Source organism: Ooceraea biroi, chromosome 11 (assembly GCF_003672135.1).
Source record: "Ooceraea biroi isolate clonal line C1 chromosome 11, Obir_v5.4, whole genome shotgun sequence".
Classification (NCBI taxonomy): Eukaryota; Metazoa; Arthropoda; class Insecta; order Hymenoptera; family Formicidae; genus Ooceraea; species Ooceraea biroi.
In genome coordinates this window covers 6,176,158-6,200,460 of record NC_039516.1, presented here as the reverse complement: position 1 = coordinate 6,200,460, position 24,303 = coordinate 6,176,158, and the positions used below count along the sequence as shown (strand labels likewise).

Genomic DNA, 24,303 nt, shown 5'->3' with positions numbered 1-24,303 from the left:
GCTACCATGCGATATCGATATTAAATCGAGATATTAAATCGGTAAATCAACCATTTATCGAAAAAATGTATCTGTCCAAATATATCAATCAGGCGCATTCCATTAACATTAATTGCATCCAATAAAGAGCTTAACACACTTTAAAACAGAGACTGTCTAGTTATATGATTTTAGTACGATTTGATAAACTGAATTCACGATGAAGGAATATTTAGAATACAGTAAGTGCTTAATAGATTCTCGATTCGATGATTTCATCAACGTCAGCGACGTCTGAAACCATATTTCCGCTCGTAAAAATCGAAATGCGCGGCGCAATATTTCTCCGGATTTCTGATTGCGGAAGGGTTAAACCGTATGAAACTCCCCGTCTCGGTCGTGTATCAATTTACCGGGCAGTTTGGTCTCGTAAACACGAGTCCCCGGTACGTGTTCTATATACCATCCCTTGCGATTACTCCCGCCGCGGGTCGCGTCGCGCCACGAGTCACGTTGCAATAAAATTCTAACAATATGGGGGCATCGATTTCCCTCGTTCACAGATATTTCTCCAAGATGAGAATGCAGGCAGCGATACTTTTACGATTGAAATTCATGCATATGTATTCAATACTTTCACACGTTTACTAGTCTTTTCCTCTCTCTTTCTCGACACAAGAAAGGACGTCGGTCCCACTCGATGCAAAATACGCGTCCCGAATTTACGTCTCCTTACCGCACGAACTATACATATTATTCCAATTCCGGGTAGTTTCTCTCTTTCTCTCTCTGTCTCCTTCTTTAAGGAATTCCCGAGGAACACCCCGAGGAAATCTCATCCTCCGGGCTACCGTCTATCTTGCGGAATGTGGCAGGTTCTCCGTTTTCCACGGAGGATGCGGATGTCATAAGTGAGCGAGAACCAGGTCAAACGTAGCAACAACCGTGTAAAATGTCTCCTCCGGCATCCACCGCCGAAGACGAAGAGCCGCGCTTTTCGCCGGCGCGCGAAATCGCTCCCGGGCTCTTGACATGCGTCTCTCGAGATTTTTACGTCGACGACAATCGGCATCGCGCCCACGAGATCGGTCGTGATTTCGAGAGCGCGATATCATGTTTTCTTTAAAGGATACATTGAAAATTTATGTCTCTTTGAGGTGTTGAACATTGACGTTGGTTTGCCGATTTTGCGAAAGATTTGATAGAAATACATCTTCTAGAAAAGTACGTAATACTGATTGCGGCATAAGAATTGGATATTTCGATGAGAAGACCGGAACTAACCACTCGATATCACCCATTACCTGCTGCTACTGGGCTTAATTAACACGCGCGGGCCGTAATTCCATGGAGGGAAGTCGGGGCTATCTATTTAATTGTTAACTGGCTGGTCGGAACACGGTAATATAGCGTAGTTTCCCAACAGGCAGCGAGGCCGAGAGGCGCCCCGGTCAGGACATGAGTTACAGCGTAATCCTTCAGGAAGAGCTCGGCACGGGACCGGGTGTTTTTGGGGCGGACGCCAGGTGCGGTGCCGGACGACGAGGGTAAGAAATGTCGGGGCGCCGCCTTGCCGCCGCGGCAAGGCGGCGATTGGAATGACCCGAGAGAGGATTCTGTAACAGGGAACAACGGACAGGGGCTCCGTTTGATGCGAAATTGCGTGACTAGCCCATTCGTCTCCGGCTTATCCTCTGCCATGTGCCTCTCTCGCCCCTTCCTTATCTGCCGCAGTGCACGCACTTTATCCAGTATCGTGGGATATCCTCGATCTAACGCTCAACGCGCGAAATCGATGCAAAAAACGATTACGAGAAACTCAACGATTCGTTGCTGGCGAAGTAAGACGAGTAAAGTCTAAGATTCTGATTAAGTTGTAATTTAATTTTAATAGAATTCATTTAAACCGGAAGCCTTTTTGAGATTTTGAATATTAATCTGAAACATATCGTATTTTAATTGCCATTTAAAAGATTATAAAATGTATATAAGACATAATATGAAAATGTACAGAAAGATTAATCACATATTTTGCTTCCGGTTGCCAGATTAATGGCAAGGAACATGGCTATAAACTTAATTATCGAATCACAATATTATCGCAATATTACAGATTTATTCGGTCAAATCACGCAATATTTTGCTTGTGACCACTCATTTTTTGGGTCAACGACCGAAGCACGAAATCCGAACGTGCCCTAAAAAGGAAATTCGAGAGAGACTGCTGGGTAAAATTGGGGCGAGCGCGAAGAAAATGAGGCGTAAAAGGGGGAGTTGGTCGAAAACATTAGGAATACCCGGCGGCTGGAAAGGAAATCAAATTTGCTTATGAATGACGGCGATTAAGACTAATGCCCCCTGATTTAGGCCGTGGCATTGTCAGATCTGCCCAGGCGTATGATTGTGATATATTAAGAATTGTACTAATATAATTACGTAATTTTTTAATTTCTTTGTCACTCTGAAAAGAAAAATTTGTATTAGGTATCTATTATTAGGGAAATATAGTGATCATTCATGAGAGGTAAACCACAACGACGCGATCGAAAGGGGACGATTCCGTAAGTATATAGACATAATCGATCCATCAAAGACGGAAGATTGAGCTCGACGGAAGGGTGTCCGTCACTTTTTTTTTCTAAAGCATACACGTGGCCGCGAAACCCGGCATACGTCGCATTTAAATACCCAAATTTGTCCCGGATAAAAGGCCCTACGGATGAAAAGGGCGCGGGTAGCCTACAGGGATGGCCAGTTAAATCCAAAATTACGATTCCATACGCATCCTCGCATGCCGTCCTTTGAATAATAGCACGCGGGGCGCAAGTGCCGAGCGGATTACTCGCGCGTGTGCCACGTGTCATTTTCTAAGAATACGGACTCTTGCATTTAGCCATCATAAATATCTCTCTCCATGCTGCATCTCTCCGACGTGCACCGTGGTACACCATGCTAATAATATTTGCGCGGCGGCGATAATAATTTGCGGGATTTGCGACGAAGATTACGCGAGTTTACTGCGCGTTTTCGGCTGCGGTCGCAACTCCGCGGATCTTCCCGGCGCGCGTTTCGAAAATAGACCCTTATAACCCTTAATAGAGTTGCACCTCGCGTGTTCCATTCGCCGCGGATATTTCCCGCCGTGTATCATCCGTCGTTTCGCCAGCGAATTAGCACGCTCGGGCTGCGCCGTTCTGCGTGCTTTTCTCGCGCGAGTCCGTAAATCTATATAACGCGAAGCATGGAACGAGGAGCACATAATCGGACCTAGAACACAATAGATCTCGTTCTCCGCGCGCGTCCAGCATTTCATCTTCCTTTCTTCGGCCGCGCGCGCGGAGTATTATCATCGCAGCAGTATCATTTTCCGTCACTCACGGCACCGCCTCGACCCTCCGTCGTTCTATGACGATCCCCTTCGACCAAACTAGAGAAACGCCGGGACTATATCCGAGACTATAATAACCGAATGAACCCTACGATGAGAAAGAGACGATTCGATAATCCACCCGCTTCCGGATAATGATACGTTTCACGTACTTTACGTTCGCCGACTTATTATCGTGACATTTCTGTTCATGTCTTTAACATTAACGCTGTCGCTAACATTTCATGCAATCTACGAGCCGAAGAACACGTGCATTCATCAAGGCCCGAGAAATGAAGCGTATTGTTAGATCGTGACGTTGAATACCCGTCATCATTCTAGGCCAACGACATCGACGAGGAAATCGGTGGTGAACGATACCGAAATCTCAGCAGGGTATCCATCTTCGTGATCCCACGCGAAAGGGTCGCAAAGGGAACGACACTGTATGGGGCCTAATGACCCTTGGCCATCGAGGCAAAAACTTGGCATTATCCCTCGCGCGGGCCCCTCCGTCTAGCAACAAATTCACTTATTCGATCGCGTCCAGGTGTTCGAAATGCGGTTTCGGGGCCACATATTATAGCGTGACGCTTTCGTAACCATGAATGACGAAGATGACCACGTTCCTCCCAAATTGCCTGTCCAAAGTGCTATCCACGATAGGAAAGTTTGTTTTCAGATTTATCGATAATTATATGTGTCCCTTGCTTCTCTTTCTCTGTCCCTTCAATGGGAAAACATGTATGGTATAGGAAAAATGCACTCGGATGGATGATCAAGGAAACTTATTTCACCCATATATATCACAAAGTGATACAATTCCACGTTTTTTCGAAAATGGAACTAAAAGAAACACTATCATTAATCTTTATCATATAATAAAAGGACAAGATAAATGTATTGAATCTTTACTTATTGATAACGCATCAAATAATCAACAGTTTTGTATTTTACTAATCTAAATTTAATTTAAGGTAAGAGTAATGTAACGATAAGATTAATAGCGACACTGACAGGTTGAAATTTTCCAGGCTTCGAGAGCAATAAACGTTCTGAATCCTCGCGCTTTATCGTCGCGAGTCGCCCAAGCTGCAGATACGTCCGCGATCAGAGTCGAGTCACCCAATTCTCCAGAAGATCTGAGAGATCGCGCGGTCATTACCGTTGATTACCGTCGTTACCGTCAAATTACCGGACACGAGCGCAACGAAATCGTCCGCTAGTATGTGGGTGCGAAGCAAGCGAAAAAAAGTCGCTATAGCGAGATAGGGATGGCGAGCAGGGTGGACGGAGAGGTAGAGGAGGTGGAAATGGATAGTGGAAGCAGGCGACATCGTAGTACGCGAGACCTCGTTAAAAGTGTCCTCTAACCGTCGACCTTCTGCGCGCGTTTCCAGAGCGAGTTCGGATAACGGTGATGCTCCGACTAGAGGAGAAAAAAGGGAGGGAAAGTGGAAGCCAAAGAGAAGGAATTAGAAGGGGGTTGATCGTTCATTAAGCGACTCGGCGAAACCTTAAAAGCTCGATTACCGGGACTTTATCGCCTCATGAGTCGACCACGGTCATGGCAATAACATCCAGTCAATCATGGAAAACAGATTTTATGTCCAATTATGAGGATGTTCGGTGAGTGGCTTCGGGCCGGGACGCGACGGCAATATAATACAACTCGCCGCATGGGGATGTATATGGATCATCGAGGATTTAGTGGGCCCTAAAAATCCCAATTTAGACTTTACGAACTTCTCGGCATTGTGGTTCGCGATTTGCCAATTGTGCTGGCGAACGGCGGTGACGTTCTCATCCACTTCATGGGGAGAAGACGTAACCATGATGCTTTTACGCGATGATTTTATATTGCTACATCGCGAGCGTTTAGATCTATTGAATTATGGAATGCTAAAGATCATCACACGCATATGCATTTCGAGTTATTCTAGATTAATCACGGTTCCCATATTAATTTTTACCGTGAATGTATTACATTTATTACAGATTACCTTCTACTAATAAATGACGGCTCTTTCACGATTTCTATAATAGAAGGAACGAAAAAAACAGAACTCGATAATCTCAGCGGACAGTGCGGTTCCTCCGCCGAGTACATAAAAGCGTTTCTTTTTCGTTCGCAACACTCAAGGCGTAATAATGAAGGCCGAGTTCGCTCGTCGAAGAAAAGTGTGGAATGCAAGTAACTCGGGTCATTCATAGATTCGTATTGCGGCGCGGAATAGACGGCGAGAACGGCTTGAAAGCGCCCGTGCTAGGAAAGCACGAACCAACCAACCAACCAGCCAACCAACCAACCAACCAGTCAACCAAACAACCAACCAACCAACCAACCAACCAACCAACCAACCAACCAACCAACCAACCAACCAACCGACCGACCGACCAACCGACGATTCCTCCACCCCCTCCAAGCCGGGGGTGGCGTAGTACTCGAGGAGGAGAACCGCGTGTATCGACCGCTGACGTCATTCATCCCCACTAAACTACGTCACGTATACGCTCTGCTTCGTCGTCGGCGAGGTAGCGATGTTCATGACGATCGTGGTGGTGGTGGTGGTGGTGGTGGTGGTGGTGGTGGTGGTGGTGGTGGTGGTGGTGATGCTACTGCTGCCGCTGCTGCTGCTGCTGGTGCTGCTGCTATTGCCGCTCCTGCTGTTGTTGCTGCTGCTGTTGCTGTTACTGCTGTTGGTGGTGGTGGTGCTGCTGCTGCTCCTGGTGGTGGTGGTTGACGCAGTGCCGTAGCGAATTTCTGGAACGGGGCCGAACGGGGTGGGGGATTTGGAATCCTAAATCGAGCGACGATCAGCGGGCTTTTATTGCACGGACTTGCCATACATAGTGCACTCACTATAAACCCGATTATTCGCGTGATTTGACAGACGTAAATTTTTGCTTATGCCATAAGCGTTGATGAGGAGATCCCAAAAAAACCTCCCTTTTCCCATATACGACTGTTGTATGGAACTGGATGTGTTAACACCCGCGGAAGCGCCGTGACGTGACGCGAGTTTGCGCCGCTTTATTGCCTCGTGGAAACTTACGATTCGTGTCGATGGGCACGACATTCTTTAAGGGGATAGTAAACGTCATACGTCACGTGCATCGTTGCGCTGTCGACGTTGCTTCGCGTCGCTGCACCGCGACGTGTGGTGCACATCGACGGTGATGTAACGACGAAACGTACGCGTGCACTGCGGGAACTCTTATTTGTAGATGCAATGTTCCAGCAAAGTGAGACGTATGTTCGCCTTAATAACTGCGCGGCCGCGTGGCGTAATTGAGACGCCACAAGTGATATAGCGCGCGCTCCGGCGCGAGGATCCAATTTAGGGGAACAATTACATTTATTTTCGTGAGCTTCCCGTGGAACGTGCGAAATAATAAAAGCTTTCCTGAAGACGTGCGAAAAGTTTCGTCCGAATTTCCGCGTATATGTAATGACACGTTTTCCATAGATCCTTCGGGAGATCGTTCCGCAAAGTTTCCCTTTGATAAATCGCCATGGCCATTCTCAAGGACGCTAGTGAATTTATTCATACTTAGATGAATACATAAGTCCTGACAATATACCAGCGATAAGAGTTAAGAAGGTCGAATCTACGAGGTGCGAGAACGCCACGATGCCACGGCCCTGAACCCGAGGGAGCTTGAGTGCAAAAGTATTGATCCGCTTCGCCCCCACTCGCAACCACCCCCACCGTGTCCATCGTCGCCGTCGTGCCTTCCCGCCGTAGTTTCTCTGCCGCACTTTACCACCCTTCGTCGCCCTTTCCCGCCCTTTCTGGCGCACGCGAGAGAAAGAAGGACGCAGCGCGAGCGCAGCCGCGAGAGAACGGAGGGAAGAGAGGAGTGACTCGACGGCCCTACGAGGGGGCGAGCGCGGGAAAATTCGCCCTCCATTTTTCTCGCAGGACAGCAACACCGGCGCGAACCCTTCTCCAACGCAAGGCAAGGGCTGGGTCTTTTGTTTCTCCTCGCTTCGTTTGTTTTGCTCATTATCCGTCTCTCGGATCGTCGATATTCCATTACGTCCGTCGGCTTCCGAGAGAAAACAATTAAGACGCGGCCGGTGCATGAATCTTCGCGCCTTTTAAACTGCGTTAAATCGAATCGGAGATCGACGAAAAACAGAAAATATCTTGTTCTACCATAGCAAAACCGAGACAGAGCAAGTTATTAAAGTAGCTATTAGCGCCTACAATTAATTACTTGCTGCAACACTTCATAAAACTGTTAAATTGCTTTCCAAAATTCTCTTAATATGAAACATCATCTTTAATGTTCGCTATCTTCGTACATGTTCTTCATGAAGAAATAATAGCCAACTCATTTGTACAATTTCAGAGTAATTTCGAGCCACGTTTCTACGCACAGAGCATCATTTGTCATAAAAAAACGGAAGAAATATGACATAAGTAGGCGTTAGCGGGAATATTTCTATGACAGGCGGCAACATAATTATCGCAGATAGTGTGTTATACTGTGTGTGTGATAGATTGTTATATAAATTGCCGCAGCAATTCACGAAACAATTCAGCTTGCGGACCGTTCTTTCCGTCAGCTCATTAGTAATCCTCGAATCCATGTGGAGAGTTTGTCCTTATTACATTGTAAACGCGCTATGTGGAGCGGCACGTGAACCACATGCGACACGTGTCGCAATGCCGTGATGGCGCGGTTCCGCTTGATTCCCTCCCTCCACTACCATCGCATCCCTTTTTTTCCCTCGTTCCTAATTACCGCGATTTAAGTGTCCTCACGTCACGCGACGCACCGCCCAGTGGGCTTGCGCAAAATGCACCTGGTTGTACGAAAGGGACGCGCATACACGAGCTTAACGAGCGAATTTCGCCCGTACGCGGAAATTGCATTCGCCATTGAGACATACGCGAATTACATCTAATAAACGTTGAATGGATGTTAACACCTATGATATTAGAATCGATAATGCCGAGCGGAACGACAAAGAAGTTCTACGCGTAAAAGGAATAATTTCCGGGTTACGGGAGTGAATTGCTCGGTTACACACGCGCGGCGCTTATTACAATGTTCCTTGATCGCGATAATGTGACGACCCTGGTTGCTATCGCATCGGCGAGTGCATTATTCAAAAGTATCCGTGCACAAAGCTACGATGCATCCCGCGGCCTAGGGAGCTCCCGGTACACCGCCGCTCTTTACAATACGTCGCGTTATTATTTATTGTATTACATTACGGCGTTGTATCCCCTGTGCGTTATTAATACCCGGACCAGCGAGCTGACCCGTCGCCACATTAATGGTGAGGAGAAGAAAAGGGTGAAAGACGGGGTCACACGTGGAGTGAAAACCGGAAAACTGATACGCACTTTGCGAATATATGCACGCAAGGGTTTTTGCATAACAATCTCTGCATAAAGCTAACAGATTCTCTGCAAGAGAATTATATGCTATGTCGTTGCAAGCCTGATGTTGGTTAATTCTGGAACGTAAACTTTAAACAATCCGTTTCTAATAGCATTTAATAGCGGGATGACACTTAATCACGAACGATTAAAATGCGAAATGTTAATATTAATCGGTTGATGCAAATTATATTTGCAACAAGTACGTGAAATATAGTATACAAATAAGAGTGCTTATTATCAATATTTGTGTTTGAAGATGAAGAATTCTTCGCGAATAAATAATCATTGAGTTTTGTCCTGTGTGCTTATCTGCAGGATTCTTTCACACGATAATTGATAATTCGTCGCGTGGAGAATCGTGTCACGTTATCCGTCATACGAAACGAGAAAGAAACAAGAGAGGAAGAGGAGCAGGAGAAGGAAGGAAAGAAAATGCCCTCGCCCTCAGATGAAATATTTCCGATGACTCGTGCGAAAGCGGACAGCGCGGCACGAAGTGGAATGAAGTGAAATAGCACTTCATCCCTGCTGGATGGATCGGCGAAAGCTATAACAGTAACCATAACAATGGAACCTGGAGGGTGCCCACGATTTCGGGTATCGTTTTTCCCGTGTGTGTAAGGATGGCAGAAGAAGGCCGTCGTCGAGAGAAACAACCTCTACACAACCATCCGCCCACGAGACGTGTCGGATAATGGTTGATATTATTTGCTGAAATTCCCAACGTCAGAATAAAACCAAAAACGCCTTGAATCCCGTACGAAATTGATCATTGGAGAACTCGTGTCGGTACGAGTTTGAGTTCTCGAGCTTGAGCATTCCTCGCAACCGAAATCGCAATCGAAATCGCAACCGTACGAATTCATTCGGAGCATGCACGGATGTACGTGTCACGAGGTTTCTCCGTTGAAAAGCATGACGTATCGGATCGTCGAAAAGTTTGTCGAGCATTTTCGTAAATTTCAGGCCCCGCAGCCCGTGAAGTATGTCCTCTTTGTCACACCTACGGCTCCGAACAGGTTTAATTTCGTTAAGAGCACTCGTGAAGCACCCCGATAAATTCCTGCGGCAGCCTGTAAACTTTTAAAGCAAATTTTTGGGGTCTGATCCTATCGTGGATCAGGCGGCAGCTGATGTCGAGCGTCGCGAAAACAAGCGCATTCTCGCCTCGGTGGCCCGACGCCTTTTTCTTCCCAGCGAAAATAAAGAAGATTTGGTCACGTGCGAAACGTCGATCAGCCCGTCGCACCGAAGGGGAACGAGAAATGAAAATTGGTCCGTGACTACTAAGATAGGAATGCCGTACGGCGCCATGAGAGTCGCCGTTTTTAGAGATACTATGTTTTCGAGAAAACATAATTTTGACTTTGCGCGGCAGAATCGTACCGAGCAATGCGGGCAGATCGATAAGAGCGACAAATCGTTCCACGCGCGAAGGAGTCCCGAAACATCTCCATTCTCGATCGTACGAAACTGTAAAGCGGCGAAGTGCAGAAAGAGAACAGAATGAAACGCGAGCGAGCGAAAATGAAGAGAGACGGGAGCGCCAGACGCTACGACTTCGATGGGATCGTTAAAATTAACGAGCATGTTCCAGCTCCTCGGAAGTGTCGCACGCTCCTCTTTTTCTCATGCACCGAATGGCGATTCGTGCGGCATGCAAGTCATTTTTGGGGCACGGTGATGCGTTAAGCGGGGCAGCAAAGTGCCATCGCATCGATGACATCGAGACTGTTAATCGACTTTTTTTCAAAGGCATAAACACGACGTGGCTCTCCAGCCATACGACATGCGTGATTCCGTGCAAACACAGGTAGACACACGTATGCGCGAATACCACGACACCGAAACGCTGAATGTGCATCGTCACTGCGAACATTAATTCGATGCAACATCCAGGTATGCATCACCACTAGCTGCAGCGACGCAACGCGTTCCCTGCAACAAAGTATCCCCTTCCCGTGGAATGCCTTGAAAATGCTCATGTCACTAGTTTACGTAATACACAGTACGAAGCGTGGTATTAACGTATTATAAAGTCGCGTCGAGATTTAATAATCTGCACGCGACCTCCTTGAAATTCGCAATTCGCGTTCGCGAATACGTTTAGCCGAATTTTTTTAATTGACGAGTGCAAGGCACACAGAGAGCACATAAAGAACACGTACGATATAATATAATAATTCGTGTCTCTCCTTTCTCTCTCAGTCGCTCATTAAGAATCTTTTTGTTACGCCAGCGTCCTCATTATGCATATAATGCGCCCGCAATATCAATTAAAATAGAGCTTCACGATAAGATTCTGGGATATGGTAAACTTTATATCAAATCGCATATCTAAATGATAATATAAAGTAAGATAACATAATAATGAAAGAGAATACTTAGAATGTGACGCTCGCAATAGGTCCTAATTATTTCACGCAAGCATGAGATCTCAGTGTATGCTAATTATGCTCCTGTAAAAAATCTCAGATATCTGTCGGGTAAAACGATATAAATCGCGCTTCCAAATTACACTCTTGAGACCAATGCGCGCGCCCTTTGCGTGGCCAACTGATTTTTATCGCCCCGCGTACGTTACACCACCAATTTCTGACAATACTTAGACGGGGTTAGCCCGCACTCTCTCGAAAACCTAACGATCCGTGCGCGCAAAACGAGACCCATACGCCGACCATGCGTTAGCTCGGATCCCCTCGCGAATTAGGGTGCACACGGCCGAGGAAAATGTATGTGCATGCGTGGCGGTCACATGATAGTCAAGTCACACGGTGACGAATATGATCGTACGGAGAGAAAAAACCCGGCGTTATCGTCGCATTTATTCGCACGGCTCGCCCATGAATTTGTGCACTTGGTCGATTTCACGCTGAAGTCTAAGAGTACCTGAATGACTTATATTTCTTTCTCTCGCTGAGACGATCACGGTAAAGAATGACGAGGGGGAATTATGGACGGGCAACGTTCGGCGACTGTCTAGAATGGTCCTGCATGTACTCGAGATATTTCGGGAAAAATGAAGAAATGACAAGACGACGAACGAAGACGAACGAAAGGCACATAATATTTATGTGCGAGCGAAATTGTAGAGGAAAAGTTCTGAAATTAATCTCAGAACACCATCTGAGACGCGACATTCGACATTCACAGCGGAAAGAGAAATAACCGGTAGATATCGATTCAGAGGCGATTTAATCGCGAAGACGGTCGAGAAGGGAAACCGCGATGCCGACGTTAAAGGCGATCGGGACCGTTTCTTTCAGCAATTCGACACAAAGCGCTCGGCATTGTGCACTCCTGCAGCTAAAAGCATTCCACGAGGGCGAAAACGCGCGTGAAGGGAGAAGAACGCCAGGGTATGTAGGTTAAAATCTGTTGATGTACGACTCGCACGTGGATCACCTTTTCCCTTGTCCGCGAGGCGTCGTCCCTGCTATTTCTTCGTCTCTTCTCGCGCGTGCTTTTTCTTTTCTTTTCGTTTTTTCTGTCGGCTTCGCGCGCCTCTGAAACGACGGGAACCAAATGGTGGGGTTAATGCGCGCACACGCCGCGGGGTGTCGACCAATTTCCGGGTTCAACTAATGCACTTATCAGACAGCCAGAAAGGATCCCGGGAGAAAGCCCATGGGGAGGAAAAATAATTGAGACGTCCCTCTCTCGTCACGGTTACGGAGAGACGCAATGCGACTGCAAAGAGGAGGGCGTACGTCGTGGCGCAGTAAAACGAATTTTAACATTTTAATCAGCTGCGTACGCGTCCTAATCCGACGACGAGGAACACTCGACGAAGATTACTGACGAATTAACAGAGTTGCGAGTTCTAGTCCTGGCGTAATTGGAAGGTATCCAGTGGAGACGATGCTCTTCTTGGTAGCATCCTCGATAATATAATCTCGGTCGAAATTAATCTTTCGTTGATGTCGCGTTTCGATGAACTCCGAGCAAGTTCTTTCTGCTTGGTCTTTCATCTTCGCAACGCGCGTGAAAGATGCAATGTGTGTTTCGCGAGAAAATCGAAAGGAAGCACACGTGGACATGTAAGAACTCGCGGGTGAATCAGACTATTTTTTGCCATCCGAATTGGACAGTCACGATGGGACGCACCTGTCAACGAGCTTTCGTTGTTTAATTGGTCTTTAGTAAAGAGTCCAAAGAGCACCGCGCGAAGAAATTGGAATGGTAATGCAGCTGTCGCGTGGGTTACGACGCGCGCGTTTCTTTGAGACACCGTTGTAATTAGATACCGTCGAAGAACCCGAAGAGCAATTACGAGAGCAGGCGCGCTCGTCGATGTTGCACTACACGCGCCGCAACCCGAATCCTTAAACACCGCTTTGATCGAGCTCCAAAAGGGCGAGGGAGGAGGATGAGAACACAGAGCACGCTGTGTCTTCGAAGATTCGCGTTCCACGACACTTTGAGACGCGGACGCGCGTCAAACGAAAACGACTTTGGATCACGGGATCAAGAAATATTTTTACGACGCGGTGATTTTTACTTTGACCGCTCTTTGCACTCTTTGCTAAGTACCAACTCGATATAGTCACTTATGAGAAGTACGATAATTTTAAATCCGCTAGCAAGTTCATCTCTCCCGCATCCCGTCAAGAATTACAGAAATACACAGATTGACCTCCTTCGATTCCACTTGACGCGTTCCGAGATATCAGCGTAACTTGATTCTCACTAATTACGTTGCGAGACGGATCTTACATGACTTCGCGAGATCGTTTTTAGCGATCAACGATCGTCATCGTCGTCCTATCCCAGCACGATCGGCGGGACCACTATCGCTCAATCTATTCCGAGCTTAATCACATTTATTCGTTCGGTGGTATCGAAGATGCAATATGATACCGCGCTCCTCGACGCATCCGGACGATCTTGAATGTGACGAAGTGACGCAGTGACATCGGGAGAACGTCACCGGCGTCGCGGCGGCCGCCGTCGCGCCGAATTTCTCGGATTACATAAACCCAAATAATCCCAGTGAGTCATTCTAATTCTGGTCGGCGGGGTTGTACCACGCTTACCCGTTCGACCCTCGCCTCCCTGTCCATCCGTCTCGCTCCCAACTTCTCCCTCTCGCGCATTTTCAGCCTTCAACCCTCGTCGCCCCTCCGCGTCTGTCTGGCGCACAAATAGCCGCGACGCGTGTGTCGTCTCTTCGCACACACGATGGCCCACTTTTCCACGTGGGTCCCGAAATTAGAGAGCACCCGACACGAGAGTGCCGTACGCCTTTTCATTTTCGTCGCGGCCGACGCACGTTTAAAGCGCGCTGATTTCGCGGCGTCCTTCCTAAATGGCACGCTCTCTCGGCGATGCTCGATTAAAAGCTCCGATGGACAGCGACGGAGTGGAGAAACTTTCTCGGTCCTTTTGTCCCACGTCATCAGAACGCGGGACAAATCCCGGCCACGATTTCGCGTCTGCTCTACACGACGGCAGGCATTAGATGCTGTACGGAGGAATTTAAGGAATTATTTAGGTTGAGCTATTTAGGTCGTTCCTGACCGTGAGAGAAAACACGATATGAGCATAAAGAATTTCCGATTCCAAACGGGGTGTTCAGCTTTTGAAACAGGTAAAATGCTGAATGAACCGGCTAATTACGAAAGATTACTGTTCGTCGCGCAACGCGACACGAAGACCGCAACAATATCGTCTAGAGTTATGTATTTCTGACCGTGGCCGACATGGCTGAACATCCCACTTCCGGCAGTAAACAATCGTTGGGAAAAGGGGGATTTTCGGCCGCGAGAGAGAAGCTACCGGAAAACAAAATAAATAAAAAATAAACGGCCGAACGTCCGCGCACGCCATGTCGCGTGACGCTGAAAAATGGAGCGATGACTGGGCGACGTTGAATGCATTCCACACTTTTAGCGATAATGCGACCGACCACGATGTACGATTGCGTCGACGCGGTCGCGGGACTAACCGTCCCAGATTTCCTATTCACGGTCCATTTTCACGAGACAACGATGATCAACCACGTGTCACGGCCTCGTGCGCGAGGTCGCAGGTAATGGGAATCGTTACGCTTTAGCAACAACTTCAGCGACCAGGGCCGCAGCGCAACTGGTTACATATTGCATAATAAAAAAACCAAGGAAACAGATTCGCCTCATCGATGTCGACTAATCGCAGAAGTGAAAAAAATGAAACTATTCAATCATTATTAAAATCAATCGAGATTGATGAAACTGTACTACAAAGTACATACATCGTTACAACATAAATTATATTACAATGAAAGAAGAAAACAATTTAATCAATGAAGAATGTTATAATTGATATTAAAACTAAATTATTTCTAATCCTTAAAGCCACATAACGAGAAGAAAATATCGTGTAAAATATATATTTTTACGAATGCAACTGTGCGGGGATTAAACTGTATTTTTTCAGTCAAGCGAGCAGAAATACATCCCTGTCACATTTTATCAGATTCACACGTCGGTATAAAAGTACTGTGCTATGCGATTCGGAAGGAAGTCGCCGAACAATCCCGCGATGACGAGAACGGTGGTGGTCGCAGTTCTGATATTACTTTCGATCTCTAATGTGAACCTCGTCGACTCCCTGCACGATAATCTGGGAAAGTTTCTGGGGACCTCCTCGATTAGACAGTATTGTTTATGTTATCCTTAGACGAAGCGAGAGGTATTATTGTCGCGCGCCTATCTCGCGTTGTGTAACGACGTGACTTTCCTTTTTCAGAGTGAGAATACCTGAATTGCTGAATCAGTTGTGCAGCCAATCGCAAGGTTCTAACACGACGCGACGCGATGCTTGTTACGGTTGCTTCTATCGTGCGAGCATCTTACCGCAGGGTTATTCCATGTTAATAGCCATGTCCGCATGTGCCAATACTTACCTCAACAACACCAACTACGGTCATTGCCAGGCCTATTTGCGAGTACGTGTACAAGAAACCAATCGCTTGATTGTATTCTCTTTATTTCCACTAACGTGTCTCGTAATTTTCTGTTTATAAGTTTCGCAATACGATTCCGATTTCGTTTCATTTAGAACGCGACCAGCATGCCGAACAACCGGAGTCCTACGATAATATACTGCTCGTTCCTAGAATGCATTCGTCAAGTCAATAAGAACAGTTTGGTAAGATTGAACTCTGAACCGATAGCCGACACGTATGTTACTCGTAACACTATTTTACGATTGCTTTACTGTTCTCAATGCAGCGTGCTCTTTATTGAGCGCTATTGTCTCGATGCTCTGCTCACTCGTTGTAACCACGCTTAATACTTCTATTTCTTTTAGTATCGACCACTGGAAATAAATATTAATTCTTGATTTCTGCAAATATGTAAATTCTGCAAATATCCACCAGCCAATTACGACTTCCCGTCTATCTATTTCTAGTGCATGATATTCAATCTGTAAATATCGTATCTGTAAATAGACAGTGAGAAATCCGTTGCAAACATTATATACAGGATATAGATGTCAGGAGAGGATCGTTGCGGCGAGCAGCATGGCAAGGCAAGCAGAGGAAACCTTTTTTATTCTCGAAAATTCCAATACAGAGGGGCGTCTGCGTAATTAGAGAGATTAATGCACCTACAGTCACCGTACCATCTATAGATCCACGTGGTCGCAAGTAATCTCTGCATTCCTGAGGCTCCAGGATTTTCTACCTTGGGAACGCGCCGACGACGTCATCGTGCAAGATCATGATTGCATACGGATTGGATATGGAGATAAGTCGCGCGCGCAACCTTCGAGTTCTCCGTAATCACCTTGTATCATACGATATTGTACAGTTTCCTATCGCACGATGATAGAGTATACTTTACGGATTCCAGCTGCACTCGTAAAAAATCGCACTCGAGCATGCAAGTACAAAGACCCAAATTCTTTTCGTTGACGGGCACTCTCCGCAGATCAGGGAATGCTCTCTCGAAGCCGCAAGAATGTTCCCCAACTTCAACAACACCAACAGGAACTTCACGGACGCGCAGCTCACGAGATTGTTCGTCAACACCAGCGCCTGTGTGCTGGCGAAGACTCGTTGCTCCTACATGAACCCGGTGACCGGCCAGCTCCAGGACGATGACATCGTCAACAAGTTGCATCTACCGTCGTTCAACGCCATCCTCGTCAATACCGACTACGATATCAACATCGTGCAGTTGCCGGTCCGTTACGGCAGCATCGATGTGTGCTCCAAATACAGAAACGTCCAGCAGGCGACTTGGCCCGGTGTCGTGTGTTAATTTATGGATATCATCGCGCCAAGATCGGCGGCGGTGGCCGCGTCGGCGGCTTCAACGTTAAATGACGCGCGGAATTGTTTTACCAAGCGACCGTTGCGGAATGAAATTAACGTGTGCCGCAATAAAGATTGTTTCCGTTGGCGCCAACATTTCGATCAACATTTCCACCTGTTCATTTTGCGAGGACTATTAATACAAACGCTAGCGATTATGCGGCATGTGCCAAGCGAGTCACGCGTCCGAAAGAAACAAAAAACATGTACGTATATTCCTTCTGTAGAAAAACTTTTCCCGAGAAAATATATATAGTTTGTTTGTATCAAAGAGAATCCACACACACACGCATACACAAAAAAATTAAGAGAGTTATAAAATAAATAGACGTCGGTAATGTACTTTGCCCCATGATATGTCAGATAAAACGGGAAGAAGACAGTAACAGCGACGGAGAAAATTCAGCGAGTCATCCAAGTTCACGATATGAATCATCGTTTGAAAGAAGTAACTTTTCGCGGGAGTGCAGCATGCGCATTACTCGCTGTAACAATAACGAAATGTTACGCAGAGTACGCGGGATAAGACGCGTGCACCGCACATAAAAGGCACCGCGTGCGCGATGCATATTATTTTTTCGTGAAAGGAAAGTTTCTTTTATATTCGTGCACGCGAGCGAGCGAGTTTCCATCTCAGGGATCACGCCGCGAGTATTTCTGCCTAACTTTCTCGCAGACGCAATCCGCCGAATCCCGCGGGCGAAAAGGGAACCGATACCGCGGCAATCCCGTTCCCTATCTATCTTCCTCTCGTCATGTCGATCCCGCGTCGTCGTCAAATCGCGCTTCATCGTCTTCTCGAGACTGTGCCGCCAGGTAGAGACATGCCTGACGAGGCCTCGACGTGCAAACAACTTCATAACGACCTCGGCTGTCGAGCGTGAAAATTCGCAAATATAAGCTCACCCGGGAACGCTCATCGGGGACCCCTCGTCGAGTAATTTTTATTTATTTTCGTCGGAGCGCGCGTCGGATGCGAAAAACGCAAATAGACGCGGAGGATGCACGCGACGAGTTTCGACAGTCGGCAGGAAAGTTTCCTCGGCATTTGGACGGCATTTGGAGGCTCGTCCGTAAAATTTCTCGGCGAGCTTTAAGACCTCGCGAAATAGAATTCGCAGCGCGGAACCGTGGCGTACAAATATTTAAATGACGCTAGTGACGACTTCGAGAGAGTTACGTGTAGGCGAGAATGCGCGAGAATGCTCTCTCGCTCGCGAATGGTGCTCGCGTGTGAGGCAAACGGCGCGGTTAATTCTTTGTGGAAAAATGCGGATACCATTTGCGGTATCGATTACGCGATGGGTACCCGCGTACTTACGCGAATGGGAAGAAGAAAACGAGAAAAAGCGGAGCAGAAAAGAGCAGAAGCGAAAAAGAAACGGCATGGATAAACGAACGAGATCGCTCCATTGCGAGCCAGAGATGCGCGCGCGTGTGCGACGCTCCACTTAGCATCTTCCTCGAAATAATTTGAAATATGCAAATACAATTGGCGCACGCATTTGCGTGAGAGTGTGTACGCTCGGGCGACTGTGTATCGCGATGGAGCGAGGAGAGGAGTCGCGGGGACGACGAAGACCGCGTGTATATTCGAGTGGCTCACGGTTCAGTTCTCTCGGAGTCAATCTAACTTAACATGCAGATGCAATACGCGGAATCGAGACGGCACAGCGGAGCAGGGGGTGTGCCTGAGTCATTCCCGGCGCGTCGCTGTCCTTTCCATAATACACCCGCCCTTACCGCAAAGCCGCGGTACTTTTCTCGATTGATCGCTGCAGTCATTCGATAGCTCGATTGCTGATGTCCGTTGAAACATCGAAACCGAACGCATTTAGTACTTTAAACGAAAACTTCTCGGTATACGAAATAAAGAACGCGACATCGAACCGTCTGAGTTGGACAGATAGCATCGCAATCCTGAAGAGAACGATGCTGCTTCGAGAAAGTTAAAATTTATGCGCGTTGCCAGTTAGAATCCTGCTACTGCCTGGAATGTATTTGGTACACGCATGTACTTCGATCGACGAACGTATTAAATACAACTAGTTCTTCCTTCAAGAAGAGAGCTCGATACGAGTAGATTAGAAACGCATTAATGCCGAGGAGACCCACCAAGCCCTCTCTTGACGAAGCTCAATGCATACAAACGGCACTCGTACATCAATTAAGAATACAAGAGAAATATCGCGGAATATTCATCGGGAGATTAATTCAATGGCACTTGTGAGCTTAGCGAATTTCGCTTTCAGACGCAAATACGATTCATCGGGAGTTAAACGGAGGAACATCAAGGCGTACATTCAGAGTTTGCAATTTATACAATCCCCTTGTGAACTCCCGTGCAAATCTTTCGCGAGAGCGCGCTCACGGCTCACGCGCGCGATACAATACATTAATCACTTGTAATGAACGATGAAGCTAAGCTGCGACTCCCGAGGATACCGCCAGGAACCCCAACGGAACCTCCTTTCAGGTAGCGACAGGCTCGCCGAGCCGATATCCACTTTCGAATTTCAAGTAGGCCAGGTCGATTACGAGCACCCCGCGGATGCCGTCGCTATTTCCAGCCGATCATCGCTAGGAATGCATCGGCCGCGGGGAATCATCGACAGATCCGTCCAGTGACAATCACCGTACGACCTCGTTTTGAGAAGCCGACACATCGATGACGCCGCCGACGTTGGCGCGAGTGAATCACGCGAAACGCAAACGGCGATTGCGCAAGCGGCGACATCATCGAGTGCGGAGGCGTCGGCGTATGTACGGGTGTAAACAGCATCTTGCTAGAGAGAGAGAGAGAGAGAGAGATACAGGGAGATGAGCAAAAGCCACGTCATCCAAAGCCACGATATACGTAAAGCCCAAATAGTCTATCGCGTTTTCATCTGCTCCGATTCGTGCATGTCCTACGTAATTAATGCGCTAACAAGAAGAGCTAGCAAAAATCTCGATCCGTGAAAATGTTGTTTCCCCCTTCGAACGCACGCGAGGATGCGAGCACGTTACCTAAGCGATCCAAGGATTGCGTGTTTCAATGGTGGCAATAATTGAAAAAACTGCAAATTATTAGGTCGCTGCATGTAGAATCAATTTTCGAGCCAGTAAACAAATTTATAATTTAAACTATTCCTAATATCAATGTCGTCGTTATGTTTAATACTAAATTAAGTAAATTTCAGGCTAGTTTTCGCTGCGAAAAGGAAATTACCTTATTAGTGCCATCGGAAGGAATTAGAATGTGATTCAGTATTTCAATAGTCGTGGATGTGGCACTTTGATAAGATACCCACGCAATAATAAAAAAGAAATTTGTTGACTGTTAATCGAAAAGCCTCGCGATTCACACGAATTGGACAAGTTCCAAGAGTACAATTCACCGTGATCTATATTCTAACATTGGATAATCGCAATGTGATCTCCCATAACTTAGCGTGACCGCCTGAAATAACGTGCCGCTTCCGGCGCATTTTTATCCCATTTTTCTAACTTCGCCGAATGTGTATCTGCCGTTCCTGAACGTAATTTTTCTCGTAATCGCGATCGAGGATAAGATCGTCGGGATAAGATCAATGGAGCAGCGTAAAAATTGAAAAGATATACAGACGCGATTAAGAAGCACTCTTCGCGAGTCATAAATAATCGCAAGTCTCATCGAATCGCAAAATAGCACCGAACAGAGGGAAGAGTGAACACTGTCCATCGAAATGATGTCAGCGGCGAGAGGACGGTTCCTCTCTATTCGAAGCTCTATTCTCAGCGGAATGACACTCGTGGAATGCTCGTGAGTGTAATAACGGGCGGAATAACATCGCCATGCGGGCGCAATGGCGATGACCGTGTGCGAATGTGCATTTATATCGCTCGATCTCGCTCGGGAAACGTTGGGATCTACGATGATCACCGATCTCGCACGCAATCCCAACGCGACCGGCTATTTTCCCCGACCTTTACCTAAATTCTACAACGACTGCAGTATATGCACAATACGTACGTATACATTTCATGCATTCCAGGTTCGTCGACCTTCGTAAATGCCTCGCTTTCGTTTCAAGAATTTCTCAACTTCTTACCAAGCGATTTTTACAACCGCCAATCACGAGCGATGCTAAAGAATTCGCGTAATTCGCGTCGGGAGAATTTTTAAATCGAATTGTAATTTTCTGTAAAATGAGTCATTTGATTATTTTTATCTTACATTTTGTACCTCGCTACAATGAAGATAATGAATAAATATTCAAGTTGCATCGATCGCAAATTTGTACCACTCCTTGAACTCCTTGAAGACAGTCGTGAATGAGTTCTGTAAAAATCGTGCATTCGATGCCCGTGGCGACATCCACATGTAACTGGGCAAAGTAACACGATGCGACCCGGCGCTAAAAATGTTCGCGGCTACGTTTCGAACTGCTGATCGAACTGGTTTCGCGCGGTGTCTCGGATAAACCGGAAATCTTGCGGGATAGCTCACGGACATTTGTCTAACGTGATCACGCAATTTGTCTCTTAATGGCAACCCGGAAATCCCGTACGTTTCGCCGAAGTAAACTAACTGCAATTTCTAATCCAGCTATACCAAGCCGATGTTTTAAATCGACTGCGATAAATCACTGCGCACCGATTTCCCCCCCCGAGCCATATAACCACGTTGCAATTCTGCGGTAGTAAATATATGCTGCAGCGTCTCCGAGAATCCACGAAGGAATTTAATCACGATAGTTGCTTGGGCAAGAAGAGCTTGAGAAAAGACACGCTTCGAAACGGATCTGATACATACTGACGAATTAAATTCGCGGATTAGCGATGAGTCGAGCCTGCTTTGTCGTCAATTTAATATTCCGAGAGAAATCGAAACAAAGCCGACAAAATCGCACATAAAACTACAAATTGGAGAATTTCGGAGATAAAAGAATGTATCATATACTCGAACATCGGACAACTGTTCGTTACTTTAAACTTAATCGAGCGATAATCAAGAGAGGGAAACAGAAACACGCGATTGCGTTCTTCCTGTGATCTCTTCAGGCCATGCACTCGCGTCTACCCTAATTATTCCCACAGTGGTCGATCGGCCGTTACACTCCTATTAATTGATGGGTCAATTGATCCAAATTAAGGCGGCGCCCAGCAGATTCAAATTAAGATCAATATCTTAGACCGTGAATTGGAATATCACTGCGCTATCGCGGCAACAGTTAATCGTGAATTTCTGTTCGAACATCGGGGGATCGTGATTTTGCACCCAGTGACTCGACTCGTAATGGGACACTTCAACATTGCTCCCAACCAAGTCGAAGCATCATGATGCTCCATGGTCCGCTTAAATCCGGCAAAATGTCCGCGAATGAAACGTTTTGAACAATCTTGCGGATTCGACAAAATCTGACGCATCGACGATTCTGCCAGGTATAGAGCCATAGTCTACGGCTTGTATTCATGCGGGTATTAAAAGCCGCAGGACGTGAACGGTACAATTCTACGGGGAGGCTGGGATCGTCGCTGGCGTCATGGTTGTCCGTGACGTCACCGCCGGCGAGAACAGGTGATAGCTACTGTCACTGAGTGACGTCAGGCAAAGCGGGCATCGAACCTCGACCGGCGCGTTTGCGCAGAACGCGGGTTCATTGGATGCGAAATGCACATAGGCGACGTTTGCAACGAGCAAATGCGACACTTGATGCGTAAATTGCGACAGATACGCGAGCGACTGAACGGTCGCGACGTTGCGATTTGCGGCAGCGGAGGCGGCCGCGAGCGCACGCATGATCGTCATCAGCCGATAACCTCGCCGCGGTCCGCGACCGTCGCGTCGTTCAATCTCGCTTCTTATAAGATGTCATGACTCACCAGCGGCGCAGGATTGTCGGTCATGCTTCGGGCTTGCCTCCTGCGACGGCGGCGTCCTTGCCAGGCGATGATCCACCCGCGGAAATGCACGCGCACTCACAACACTGCACTCGAATTCGCGAAAACCGTTGCGGCCATTTTAGCACTACAGCGGTATCATGTACGGCGATCGTATGCGGCGAAACGAACATGGCGCTTCCATCTGCCGGCGATCGTTCGAACCCGAAGCTCGGTAGGCGCGTACGGTAATTAACCGGCATTGTTCGAACGATAATCCTGCAAATGTAATTTTAATTTAATACAAAATTGAATTAAATACAATTGTGTGTTTATTATAATTGCAATCAGTCAGCAGAAGATGATGAAAATGATGAAAAAGTACGAGAAACAATTAATATAAAATTAATATAAACTTGTAAGGAAATTTAAACAGAAATTTATTATTAAATTTATTATTAACTGCAAACTCTGCAGTTTTGATGCTACAGTGACATCATTTTGATTTTGACTAGGCCTTTTTCACTGGGACGTTGTACATTACCGTAGCACAATAATGTTTTTTACAATTACTGAAATAATGTTGAGAGACTGGCTGCAATCGAATTGACAGTGCAAGTGCTTTAGAATACTTTATACCCCTTTCTTTCTTTCAAATAAGACGATAGGAAATAAAATAAAGAGTGTTTCGAAGCATTTTTCTAATTTATCACATTTTCTCATCGGTAATGCCACTAAATAATGTTGGTAATATTCATCACGATGTTTTTTAGTCCATCTATATAATGGCATTTTTATATCGAAGTTTGGCAGTCACTGCATCTTAGTAGGCCATTTTTCAGCAAACCTAATGTTTACAACGCACAGTCGTAGAGTTTTGAGTTATCATAAGTCGATACATGTTGCGTTATTATTTTGTATTCAGCGGCCTGAACGGCGCTGCCACAGTTACGTATTTTTCTAATTAAAACGATAATTGCTCAAGCACTAATTGTCTCTTGCTTACAAATGATTATTTCTAGACTTCCTTCGTGGCGCTTCCTCAAAGGACACTAACATGTAAAAACTCCCCCAAGCCAAGATTCCAAAATCGTAGGACTAACGGCCATACTAGTTCGACCATACTATTGATACTTTTTCATCAATGTCATCCAATGCGTTCAAATAGTACGAAAAATATTATACATAATACAGCTAATTGCGGAATGACAATATGCATATACATACACATGATGATGATGACACAGCTATTGTTTGCGATGTAGCTTCACGATAATTTGAAATATTCACGCCATAGATTCACGTAGAGGCTACGGATTGTCGTTGCACCTTGCCGTTAAGTCGATTTCAATTCACGTATAATAGTCAACATCTGCGATATTTCGTGTGAAATAACAACAACTCGGCAC

At 46.5% G+C, this 24,303-nt stretch overlaps 2 protein-coding genes across 3 annotated transcripts in view; one reads left to right on the top strand and one right to left on the bottom strand.

Moving 5' to 3' along the window:
- The window catches only part of LOC105275845 (3-phosphoinositide-dependent protein kinase 1), a 293,477-nt gene extending 270,447 nt beyond the window's left edge, over nucleotides 1-23,030 (bottom strand). The window contains exon 1 of one of the 2 annotated variants that reach the window (XM_011332984.3): nucleotides 22,898-23,030. In XM_011332984.3, the coding sequence (XP_011331286.1) occupies nucleotides 22,898-22,921 (24 nt within the window). In that variant the 5' untranslated portion in view covers nucleotides 22,922-23,030. The remainder of the gene's footprint in view (nucleotides 1-22,897) is intronic. The other variant, XM_011332985.3, reaches the window with a different exon arrangement.
- LOC105275840 lies at nucleotides 6,047-17,316 on the top strand. Its single transcript, XM_026973703.1, has 4 exons — nucleotides 6,047-15,386; nucleotides 15,478-15,676; nucleotides 15,790-15,879; nucleotides 16,665-17,316. Exons 1-4 carry the CDS (start codon nucleotides 15,235-15,237, stop codon nucleotides 16,995-16,997), a joined length of 774 nt encoding a protein of 257 aa, XP_026829504.1. The 5' UTR covers nucleotides 6,047-15,234; the 3' UTR covers nucleotides 16,998-17,316.
- Nucleotides 23,031-24,303: the final 1,273 nt, after the last annotated feature.